The sequence below is a fragment of the Penicillium verhagenii genome, assembly GCF_028828195.1.
Source record: "Penicillium verhagenii strain IBT 33310 chromosome Unknown utg000010l_segment0_segment0, whole genome shotgun sequence".
Taxonomy (NCBI): Eukaryota; Fungi; Ascomycota; class Eurotiomycetes; order Eurotiales; family Aspergillaceae; genus Penicillium; species Penicillium verhagenii.
The window spans coordinates 409,201-422,249 of record NW_026643174.1 but is presented as its reverse complement, the minus strand read 5'-3'; the positions used below and the strand labels follow the sequence as shown (position 1 = coordinate 422,249).

At 32.3% G+C, this 13,049-nt stretch overlaps 2 protein-coding genes across 2 annotated transcripts; both read left to right on the top strand.

Annotated features, from left to right (window-relative positions):
* Positions 1–8,832: 8,832 nt before the first annotated feature.
* Positions 8,833–9,615, top strand: N7466_010016 (2-deoxyribose-5-phosphate aldolase; the record flags this gene model as incomplete). The annotated part of the gene is made up of 1 exon (XM_057169405.1): positions 8,833–9,615. The coding sequence occupies one exon, from the start codon at positions 8,833–8,835 to the stop codon at positions 9,613–9,615; it is 783 nt and encodes a 260-aa protein (XP_057016796.1).
* Positions 9,616–10,122: 507 nt separating this feature from the next.
* On the top strand, positions 10,123–12,501 carry N7466_010015 (transcription factor domain-containing protein; the record flags this gene model as incomplete). Its single annotated transcript, XM_057169404.1, has 4 exons — positions 10,123–10,191; positions 10,242–10,460; positions 10,512–12,321; positions 12,377–12,501. The coding sequence occupies 4 exons, from the start codon at positions 10,123–10,125 to the stop codon at positions 12,499–12,501; spliced, it is 2,223 nt and encodes a 740-aa protein (XP_057016795.1).
* Positions 12,502–13,049: the final 548 nt, after the last annotated feature.

Genomic DNA, 13,049 nt, shown 5'->3' with positions numbered 1-13,049 from the left:
ATGAGTCCCGGACTCATCAAGCGATAGGAAGGATTAGATATATAAGACAGTTATTACCCACATGTATTTAGTTCTTCACGATCAATCCATACATTGTTACTTGGAACCCAACAGTTCATTCACCTATCAGTTTCGTACAAGACAAACCCCTACTAGGAGAGGTATCCTTAGTCTCTAGTCCCTCGACTCAGCACCCAAGTATAGCTTGACTAGGCGACACCCTCTTGGACGCAGAACCCCCCGTTAAGTCTATTCTATAGACCCGAGCCCGTATAAGGCCTAACGTCAACTGGCAACGGTACGGTTGCGAATCGACGACTCAAGGATTGAGTGTCTACTTGGTAAGTAGAAGCCCTAACGAACGATACTCACTGTGACCACAGAGCGTTGCGTAACACTATAGTACTCTAAAGTAATACTTTTAAAGCCTAGAAGGCTGTATAGATACTTATAGAATCTCCTAAGATTAATAATAATATTATAATAAATAATAAAGAGAGAGTTAGATAACTTTACTAGGAATTATAAGGAATTTTAAGCTAAGTAAAAGTTAAATAGGATAAGCTTAAGTACTAGCTTTAGGAATAGCTAAGACTAATTAATATAGAAGGATTATACCTATATAGAGATAAGCTATATACTTATATAGGGTTTAAATAATATCTATAATACTAATATATAATAATTAATTATTACTATAAGAAGGATTATAAGGAATATAATTAGAAAAGGATAGTATTAGCCTATATTAAGCTAGTACTAAAATAGAAGAAACTATCTAAGTAGAAGCTAGCTTTTTAGTAACTTATAGCTACTAAGTAGGAGATATATCTTAAAATCAAAGTAAATATCCTTTTATAACTAGTTAAAATACTAATTAATTTAGGAGTATATAGAAACTTTATAGATCTATACTATATATATTAACTATAGATATAATTATACTAGAAAATAAGAGTAATACTAATTATAGGGCTTAATAGAGAAAGCCTAAGACTAAGGATAACTTATAAATCTAGATTATTACCTATAATTATTAGAAACTATCTAGAATTAATAGAGTTTAATATTATAAATCTAGGAGGATACAATATAATACTAGGAATATTATAGCTTAAATACTATAATCTAATAATCTATTAGGATACTTAATAGATTAATTTTATTAACTATAAATATAAGATAGTAAACTAATAATAAAATAATCAACCACTAATAAACCAAGATACTAGATTAGGAGCAAGAGCTTATAAAAGACTATAAGATAAGAAGCCTAATATAATCTTTTAACCCAAGGATAAGATCTATAAGACTAATAATATAAGCATCATCAAAGAGTTAAAATAATAACCTAATATAAGTAATAATAAACTTAAAAAATATATTATAGTATACTATAAGAAATCCCTTTATATAATAGAGGAAGGAGTACTAGAACTACCTTAGGAATACTAAGAGTTCCAGGATATATTCATAGTATTACTAATTAACTAGCTACTAAAGTATAGGCTATATAACCATCAGATTCTAATTTAGAAGGGAAAAAAACTAAGATATATACTAATTTATTAGTTATCTAAGAAGAAATCTTAGGTACTAAGGGAATATATTAATAAGAACCTAGTAAAAGATTACATTCAACACTCCATATTACTAATAAGATATCTAATCCTATTCATACCAAAGAAGGATAATAAGCTATACCTTTATATAAATTACAAACAACTAAATAAGATTACTATTAAAGACTAATATCTATTACTATTAATCTAAGAGATTTAAAATAGAATTTATAGAGTAAAATAGTTTACCAAATTTAATATTACTAATATATATAATTACTTATATATCAAAGAAGGAGATAAGTAAAAAACAGCATTCAGAATAAAATTTAGATATTATAAATATATAATCATACCATTTAGATTAACTAATATACTAATATCTTTCTAATAATTTATCTTTAGTATTTTAGAAGAATACCTTAACACATTCATTATCACATACTTAGATAATATCCTAGTCTTCTCTAAAATAGAAGAAGAATATATAAGATATATATAAAAAGTACTAGAAAAGCTTAGAGAAGCTAAAGTAACTCTTAAGCTTAAGAAGTATAAATTCTATATATAAGAAACTAGATTTCTTAGGTATATTATTAGCAATAATAGTTTTAGTATAGAGGAGGAAAAGATTAGGAGTATCTTAGAATAACCTTAACTTAAAACTATTAAAGAAGTATAATAATTCTTAGGACTATATAACTATTACTAAAGAAGTATAAATAGCTTTAGTAAGATTATAGTAGGATTTAATTAATTAATAAAGAAAGATTAAGTTTAGGAATAAGATAAAGTAGTAAATAAATCATTTAAGGGACTAAAAGAATTATTCTAAGCAAGACTAATCATTTATACCTTCAATCCAGAATTACCTATTATAGTTAAAATAGATATATTAGACTATATAATTAGGGTATAACTCACACAAGAAATTATTACTAATAAGATTAGAGGACCTAAATTAATTACCTTTTAGTTATAAAAGATAATACTAGTAAAACTTAATTATAATATCTATAATAAAGAACTACTAGCTATAATATTAGTATTTAAAATATAGAGACTATACCTAGAGGGAGTAAAATACTAGATATTAATTAAATTAGACTATATAAACCTAATATTCTTTACTACTATAAAAATACTTATATAATAATAAGTATACTAAGCTAAGATACTTTTATAATATAATTATAAGATTAAATATTATAAAAAAAGAATAAATAGCTAAGTAGATATATTAAGTAAGAGACCTAACTACTAGATTAGAGTTAAGGATATAATACTAATAATACTAAAGATAAATAAAAAAGGAAACCTTATCTATAATTATTAGATACTTATAATAATAAGTAAGTTAGAAAATACTATATAGCTTAAATAAATCTAAGAGGCTACTAAAGATAACTAGTATCTATAAGATATAATTAATAAAGGAAATAATAAAAAGATAATCCTAGATAAAGGAATCCTACTCATCTATAGATTAGTATATATTCTATAAAGAATATAAGAAAAGATTATTTAGTAGTATTATAATATACTAAGTAGAGGATACCTAGGGGTAGAAAAAATAATTAAGCTAATCATAAAGAACTTTTATATACCTAATATACACCAAAAAGTTAAGAACTATATTTAGTAATATAATACTTATTAACAAGATAAGCCCTTATAATACTAACCCTATAAAGGAATATAAAACTTAGAAGTACTAATAAAACTATAAGAATAGATTATAATAGACTTTATTACCAAACTACTAATTTTAGATAGATATAATATAATTATAGTTATTATTAATAGACTAACCAAGTATACCTATATAATTTTAATAACAAAAACTATTAATATATAATAAATAGTAAATATCCTAATTAGGAATATCTTTATAAACCATAGATCACTAAGAAAAATCATATCTAACTAAGATAAGTTATTTATATTAAATATATAATATTTATTTACAAACTAGATCAAAATAGAGTATAAACTCTTAACCACCTACTACCTATAAACTAATAACTAAACTAAGTAAATAAACCAGATACTAGAATAATACCTAAGATACTATATAAATTATTAATAGGATAACTAGGTAGGATTATTACTAATCACATAATTTATATATAATAATATAATATATATAATAACTAAGGAATTACCATTCTTCATAAATTATAGGTATAATCCTATAATTATTAAAGAACTAATTAGTAATCATACTATAATAGAATTATTATAAATTCTAGCTACAAACATTAAGCAATTATATAATTAGATAGTATAAGATATTAACTTCTTTAATCTATAGATAAAAAATCACTATAATAAAAGCTATAAAGAAGGGCCTATACTTAAAAAAGGGGAGAGAGTATACCTCCTATAAAGAAATATTAAAACTAAATAACCTAATAAGAAACTTAACCACCAAAAATTAGGACCTTTTATAATTAAAGAAAGGATAAGACTAATTAACTACTAAGTATAGTTACCAAAAAATATAAAATAAATATACCTAGTTTTTTATATTTTACTACTAAAAAAAGTACTAGAGAATATACTAATCACTACCAATATTAAAATCAAAGATATTAATAAATAGGAATATAAAATAGAAGAAATCCTAGTAGACTAATAGAAAAATAGTTAACAATAACTCCTAATAAAATAATAAGGGTACCCTATTAAAAAAAATATATAGGAACTAATTAAGAACTTAAGGGGTTACTACTAGCTAGTTTAATAATATTACTAAAAAGTAAAGAGGATCTATAAGGGATAGTAGCTAAGAAAGTATTAAAATTAATACTATTTTAGTCTATAAATATAATTATCTATATTAGAGTAGGATCCTTTAATATGGTTATAAGAAGTTAAGTATCCTTAATATTAGTAAGACTAGAATACTCTTTAACAGCTAAAGTAGTCTTAGCTTTATATTTATTTTTAGAATAATTAGTATTAATATATTCCTTCTTAAGCTAATCTAGTTTATCCTTTTTATAATACTTAAGTTCTTCTAATTTAGTAATATCTTTAAAATTATAAGTAATAAAGTTACTAGTATATTTCTTAAGTAACACTTCCTAATACTTAAGATATATTATAGTAGTTATAATATCCTAGCTAACCTAAAAAGCAGCCTAATATTTATTAGTAATCTCCCCTTAAATTTTAACTAAACAACACCATTCAGTATTAGAATAGGTAGGATAGGATATAGTATACTTTATACTACTACCACCTTTCATATAACTACTATAATAATCTAAATAATCAGACCGAATATATACTTACTTAAGATAAATATAACAATCATAAGGGATAATAGATTAATAACCCTCATCTATAATACATTAGGATAAAGTATTCTTATAGATAGAAGCCTTAGAAGATATAATCAGAAAAATATAAGAAAAATCAGAAATAGTTAATACTTACCTATAAAGGGATAGGTAATTATAAGAAAATCTTTAAGGGCAAAGATCTAGGAAAGGAGGGGGTGATATTATAGACCTATAAGGGTCATACTCCCACAGGGTAATAAGACCCAACTAAATTATCTAACATATAGGTTATATAGAAGGTATAATTCTAAGAACTATGGTTATTCTATTATACCTAAATAATATAGAATAATATAGGATTACAATAAAAAGACTATAACTTAGGAAAGTAATATAAGAAAGGGCCTATCACAAGATAAATAGTATTATAGGGATTAGGGATCCCTAAGATAAAAGAATATCCTATAATAATATATAGGTTATAGTTTTATATAATAACAACTATTACACAAATAGGAGTATCCTAGGATATACTATAATTAAGGGATTCTATAGGATACTAGTTATCCTAAGAATACCAATATCCTATAATAAATAATAACTACTAGTATTATATAAATAGTAGGATCCTAGGAGTATTAGGATCCTATAGATAAGGATCATATAATAACTTATTAGGTAATAAGACCTACTTATCAACTAATAAGCCTAGAGAATATTAAGTAATAAGTCCCAGACTTATTAAGCAATAGGAAGGATTAGATATATAAGATAATCATTACCTATATATATTTAGTTCTTCACAATCAATCCATATATTATTACTTAGAACCTAACAGTTCATTTACCTATCAGTTTTATATAAGATAAACCCTACTAGAAAGAGGTATCCTTAGTCTCTAGTCTCTCGACTTAGAAACCAAGTATAGCTTAACTAGGCAATACCCTCTTGGACATAGCCTCCTTTGAGTCTATTCTATAGACCCGAGCCTGTATAAGGCCTAATGTTAACTGGTAATGGTATGGTTGCGAATCGGTGACTTAAGGATTAAGTATCTACTTGGTAAGTAGAAGCCCTAACGAATGATACTTACTGTGACCACAGAGTGTTGTGTAATAGAGATTAGGTTAGAAGAAGCCTAAATATAAACTCTATAGATAAGACTTTAGTAGATTCTTTATTAACTTAATCTAATCTTTTTAAGTAGGATTAATTATAGGATTAATTATAGGATTAATTATAGGATTAATCCTTATAATCCTAAATAACTAAAACTATTATTAAAGCTTAGGAAGTATAGGAAGTTATATAAAGCTAAGTATCTATTATATAAAGCTAAGTATCCTACTAAAAATCATATTCTTAACCTTATTAATAAATAAAGCCTTAATCTTATTAATAAGTATAGTCTTAACCTTATTAATAGCTATATTCTTAAGAATAATCATAGTCTATAACTTAAGATTTAAAATAAACTTAGAATTAGACTAAGTAGACTAAACTTATTAAAGATCTTATTAAATCTTCCCCTTATTATATAAGAAATAGAAATATTATTTCTTAGTATATTCCTTTTTAGTTTTTCTTTTAGTTTTTCTTTTAGTTTTTTTTTTGGTTTTTCTTTAGTTCCCTATTTATTTTTTCCTTTATTTTTTTCTAGTATCTTTTTTTTTTTCTTTCTTTTTTTAATAAAAACTTAGAAAATAAATTAAAAATATTCTTAGAGATAAACTTAGAATATCTAATAATAATATATATAGATATAAAAAAAAAAAGGATAAATTATCTAATTATATATATTTAGATATATACCTAAGATAGATATTAAGATATATATATTAGTATTATTTATTACTAAGAGTTCCTCTCTATCTATCCTCTCTAGATATCCTTTCTCTTTACTTTTTCTATTAATTATTAAAATATCCTAACTTATTATATAAGATAGTTTAGGTATTTAGCTTATAGTATTTAAATAAGCTAAAATTATAACTTCTTAAAATCCTTACCTAGGTTAGGGATATACCTATAGTAAGAACCTTTCTTTAATATATAAATAATATATATACTAAGCTTAAGCTATATAGGACTAATCCCTAATTATAACCCTAGTTAGTATCTAGTAATATATTATATATTACTAATAGCTAATAAGCTAAATTATAATTTCCTAATAAAAGATTTTAGTAATATAAACTTTAATATAGTTCTTTATCTATATACCCTACCTTACCTATAAGTTACTCTTAGTAAGGAGAATATTAAGATATATAATATTATATTATATAGTATAATAATATATAAGTAAGTCTTTAAGAAATAAAGTACTTTATATTAATATATTAAATAAGAGTATTTAGGTATAATATATATACCTAATTAGAAGCCTAAATACCTAGAAGAGATCTAATATAGATATAATACTATTATAAAGTAGGTACTTATAGGTAGCTAATAAAAGATAGTATACTAATTTAAGCCTAGTTAAGGGGCTAAAACTAGTCTTATTAAGTATTAGTATAATAAACTTAAATAATATATATATATTAAGTACTTATTTAGTATTATAATATTATATTAATATTTGATTTAGGAGAGAGGATACTTACTTCTAGTTACTATATAGAAGCTATTTCTATTAATAGCTTATTCCTCCTAGCTTCTATATATTATATACCTCCTATTAATCTAGTCCTTAAGCCCTAGTATTTCTACTTAATATTATAAATAATAAAGGGAACTTAAGAAATATTATAATAGGAATTATATTAATAAGATATTTTAGATAACTAACTAAAACTTAAACTTAAACTTAAACTTAAACTTAACTATAAATATAATAATAATAATAAACTATTCTATAAGATTTAGATTCCTCTATTATAGTATAAGGGGTTAATATTAGATTAAAAGAAGATTAAGGGTTAGAGCTAGATTTAGAAGACTCTAGTTTCTTATACTATATAATACTATTAATTAATCTTATTTTAGAAACTCCTATAATCTCTATAATCCCTATTTAGAGTATATATAGGGGTTTATCTTCTAGCCCTCTTAAAAAAAAATAAGCTTAGTAATAAGCTTAGGCTAGAAAAAAGGATACTAAATAGTAGTCTAAAAATATAGTTTATATAAGGATTAGCTAGTATAGAGATTAGATAATAGGTAAATATTTTAATAATAAATAGCTAAAAATATACTAGGATAAAGTGATCTAGCTAATAGCTAATAATATTATAGATAAAGGAAAAGGAAAAGGAAAAGCTCCCTAAATACCTTAAACACCTTAAAAAGAAGGATAGCTACTAATACCTCAGGCAATAGTATATACTATATAATTTGTGATACCTAGAGAGTCTTCAACTTTACGTGAATACCGATCATTACCTATATAAGCTTCTACTATAGGAGAAGCTTTAGGCTTAGGCTTAGGCTTAAGAAGGGGTCTTAGGCTTAATCATGATTAGGAGCTATTTCCACCTCTAGGAATAGGTATTCCACTGGAAGAATGGCCAGCAATTGTCCGTCGGATTAAAATATCTCGAGCGAACATTTGGAATAGGAATGGGAGCATAAATAGGGCGCCCTTAATACGAGCGATTGAGATGGTGGAGGAGTATATACAAAGAGAATATGAGGAAGCGGTAGGATTGAGTGGGGTAGATTTTGGGTATCCCAGTTTGGGGTAGGTAATTTAAGTTTGTAATTTAAAATTGAAATTTGAAATTCTGCCAATTTAAAATTTGATTATGTCATATTCTCTATTTTCCGGATGGCCGTTATTCCCGCCAGTACACATCCCGGTGGACCCACATGCTTTTTAATGCCTTCTTGTATTTAGCTTGAAGGAACATGGACATAAATACATAAGACTTCAAACCCCCCAGGATTTCGATATCCTAGACCATTCTTCATCGATGAATACTCCTTTTGTTTCAACTCTTCCTCCAAAACCACTTGATGAAAATACTTTGCAAAAATGTCTCAAAATACCATCACTGTTACCCTGTCTCAGATCGCCAAAATGATCGACCACTCCCTCCTGCACCCAACAATGACAGATGAAGACGTCCTGTCAGGTCTCAAGATTGCCAAATATAACCATGTTGCGACCGCCTGCGTCAAGCCGTATCATATTCCTCTCGCCAGAAAAGAGCTAGCCGGTACCGACGTCGCCATCTGCCCTGTCATCGGATTCCCACACGGCAACAGCACGACCGAGATCAAAGTTTTCGAAGCCATCGCCGCCACAGAGGCAGGCGGCGTGGAAATCGACATGGTGGTTAACGTTGGAAAGGTTCTTGGCGGTGACTGGGAGTACGTGACCCACGAAATCGATGCCATAAATCAAGCCGTCGTCACCCGTGGCGCTATCTTGAAAGTCATCTTCGAGAACGACTACCTCAAGTCTGAGCACATTGTTCGGCTTTGCGAGATCTGCACCAAGCTGAAGGTTGCCTTTGTCAAGACCTCTACCGGTTACGGCTTTGTGAAGCAGAACGATGGCTCGTATAATTACCTTGGTGCGACGGTGAGGGACCTCAAGCTTATGCGGGAACACTCTGGTCCTGAGGTTCAAATTAAGGCGGCGGGTGGTGTTCGCACTCTTGATGATTTGCTTCATGTTATGAGCATCGGTGTCACTCGCATCGGCGCGACGGCTACCGTTGCGATTTTGGAAGATGCTAAGAGCAGAGGGATTGGCCAGGAACCTGTGACTGTGTCATTCAAGCCTATTGTTGAGAAGGCGGGTGGATACTAGGTGAATTCTGTTGTTAGCTTTTAAGCCATATATGTATGAATTTTGAAATCTATCTTGTCGTCATTTGAAAATGACTGCACAGGATAAAGTATATCTTTGTATGTAGTTCGGGACAACAACAGGATATTTTTAAACAAAAATTTGAAAACGCAAGTAGAAAATGAATAAAATCAATTGCGCTTTGCTTCGGCCATGGACTTCTGATGAATCCTTCAAAGGGCACACTGTAAGGAAGAAAATGGATTGGCGTGGGAAATAACAACTGTATCAGTGCCACTATAGCGTGTTCCGTGATCAGCTTTGGAACCAATCAACACGCAGTATGGTCCGGTGGCACAGGCGGTGTGCGAGAGGAATTCGGGGTTGTCACCACATGTGGAAAAACGTTCCGTCCCTCCCTTCGGCAGCTCGGAATCACCTCCCTGGACCCTGAATATCTCGGGAAATTACATGCCTTGAGAATTGTGCACCAGGCCATTGGGCCTTTGCCTGGTCTCCACACTTACAATGGCGTCCCGCGCCAAACGAACAAAAGTAGGCAGAGCCTGCGAAAGGTGTCGACATCAGAAGCTAAGAGTGAGTCACCCCACGAACCCTTTCCATTTCTCTATCTGATTTGAAAGCAGTGCGATATTCAGCGCCCTTGCACTCTTTGCAAGCGTGCAGGCATCGAGTGCCGAACAGGTCCCGTTGACCAGTTCAGACCATTTCGGAGCTCTGGCGAGGGTGTTCAAGCTAGGCTTCCTCTCCGTCGAAGTACCGCGGCAAGACACGATGAGCCCGAGGGTACCAGCCACCTTGGTGATCAGCCTTGGTCTAGCTCAACAATGTCGTTAGTATCGGGGGTGAGTAAGCTGCTGTCAAAGACGATGAGCTCGGATGCTTATTATCTATAGGCGTTTGAATTGCATAACTCTACCTCGCCAGATGTGTCTTTGACAACAGCCATGCCTGGAGGCCATGAACCTCTCGCATCACAAACATCCACCATGGCTAACTCCGGGCTGGAGCTTAGGACAGGCAGGCCATATGCACCAAAGTCGATATTCCAAGGTTCACGAGCGGTGACAATGGAATTGGTCTCGCTACTACCTTGTCGGGATACTGCGGCATTACTGGTTGACACATACTTTGATCGAGTGCATTGGTTCATGCTTGTCTTTCACCAGGAAGATTTCAGACAAAAATGGCAAACTTTGTATGAACTATCTGCCGATGATCTTGTTGAGACGGCCCCAGACGTTGCTATGATCAGCACTCTTCTTTTGGTCATCGCAATTGCTGCGCAGTATGCTGGAGAGTACAGGCAGCAGATATTGAAAGCGCGAGATGTGGACTTGACATTGTTGAAGGATAATATCCTTACAGTCATACGGTCCAGGTTACTCGATATCGTCTCCATCGGCTCAATAGAGTCTGTCCAGACTTGTGTCCTACTGGGAACATACTATCTCTATAATGGAAGCCCAAATCTAGCGTGGCCTGTGTGTGGCTGCGGGCTCCGAGTCGCACAAGCACTTGGTTTACATCGAAAAGTACCCATAGTCGAGCATGTGTCCATCCAGGCAAGACAAATGATTGAGACTCGCAAACGCTGCTGGTGGGCTATCTACGAGATTGAGACTTTTTGCTCAATATCATATGGATATCCTCATGGCATTGTCGATGCCGATTGCAGTGTGGGGCTCCTGGATCCTTCGCCCATACTTATTGGGGTATCGCCTGTCAATAATGCGGAGAGACACCGGTGTCCAGATACTCTGCTTTCTTACAAATGTTTAATGTCGAAGTTGTCGATCTTTCTGAAAGACACTTTGACTGATCTATACGGCATTGGATCCCGTCAAAGCGACAATCGTAGGGGACAGACCCTTTCCTTTGATTTAAAAGAACTACTCCGCAAGATCCCATTACTGGATAGAAGGTTACAACAGTGGAAAGCCGAGCTACCCGATTCTCTACACCTGGACCGCAGCAACCACACATATCATCTCTCGAGAGAGGACATGGACCGTGATGTTGGCGCATCTGGCCCTGTCTTCGATAGTCACATATTCCAGCTTCAAGCGCTCGCTCTGGCGCTTGCATACGAAAATGCTAGAATTCTTGTCCACCGCCCACTTCTTACATACCGCACAAAGTTCCACGTCGATTCCAGAACTAATGATATGGCGGATGCACTGGCAAACGCAGTTCGTGCCTCCATGCAGATCTGCAAAGAGGCTGCAATGAATACTGCCAAAATCGGAGAATCGCCAATATTCAATCTTGCCGCTGATACCTATGCTGCATCTTTCATTAGCATTCACACATTCACCGCTGGTGTTTTGCTTTGTGTTTTGACTAGCATTGAGCCCTTGACGTCGGATTCCCATCAGCTCAAAGTTGGACTACGCTGGCTGGTGAATATGCAGACACATTTGAAGACAAGATCACAATCTCCCCTCTCAGCTCAAGGACTTGAAATCTTACAGCAGTTGACTCGATTGGTGATGGAAAATGAACTCAGAGCTATCCTAGGCGCTGGAAATGACAGTAGTCTTAACTCTCGCGAAACTACTCATGATGGATGTGACGACTTCAGGGACTTGAATGACAGCCAGTATCCGCGACCCGTTGGAGTTGCGGAAGCGAATGATGCTCCGAGTGTTTCTGGCTCCACTCATGAAAATGCAATTCAACAGGCATCTACTGACTTTGATGAAGGTATGTAACCTGCAAGTTCGGTCTTGCGAAGTCTCGCAGCTAAAAGTCGCTATAGCCTACCCCGTTCACGGACTCGATATGCCCTTGGAGCCTTTCTTCGTCGATTTTAATGTCCCGAGTAACGGGTTCACGCAAGAGCAGGCATGGATTTGGGGACTCGAAGACCCTGTACAATTCTAGGTGGGGCATTTTATCCTTGCTGAAGAAAAATTCTGCCATGGGTATGAAAGGTTACTGAAATGCATTCAATCGTCGTAAAGTTCGCTTCTGATATGCCACGATCTCTCCATTTTTTGTCTTGGGTCTCGGTAGATATCGGAGACCCAATCGTCGTTCAATTCTTTCATGTTGTTAGACCCACAAGGATCTGGGGGAAACGAATGGTAATGAGGAGGTGAAGAAGGAGCAATTGTGTTGTATTCTTCACTACTGAGCGAGATGGAGAGGGGAAAGAAGGAAGGAAGGAGAGAGAAGCTCTCACTTCCTGAGCTAACTACCAACCCTAGCCCTCTCGCACAAAACTAACTAGTGTAGTGGGGAAGTACGTCCTTACATATCGTTACGGTTTCCTGACATGCCGTTACGGTACAGTCAGCACTGTCATTACTGTATAGCGGCTGTAGTGGCTAGATTGGAATACACACTTCTACACATCTCTCATTTGACCCCTAGATTGTTGTTTAGGCAGTAGTCTCGGCACTGTCCACTGCTGGATCGACCCGTGCACC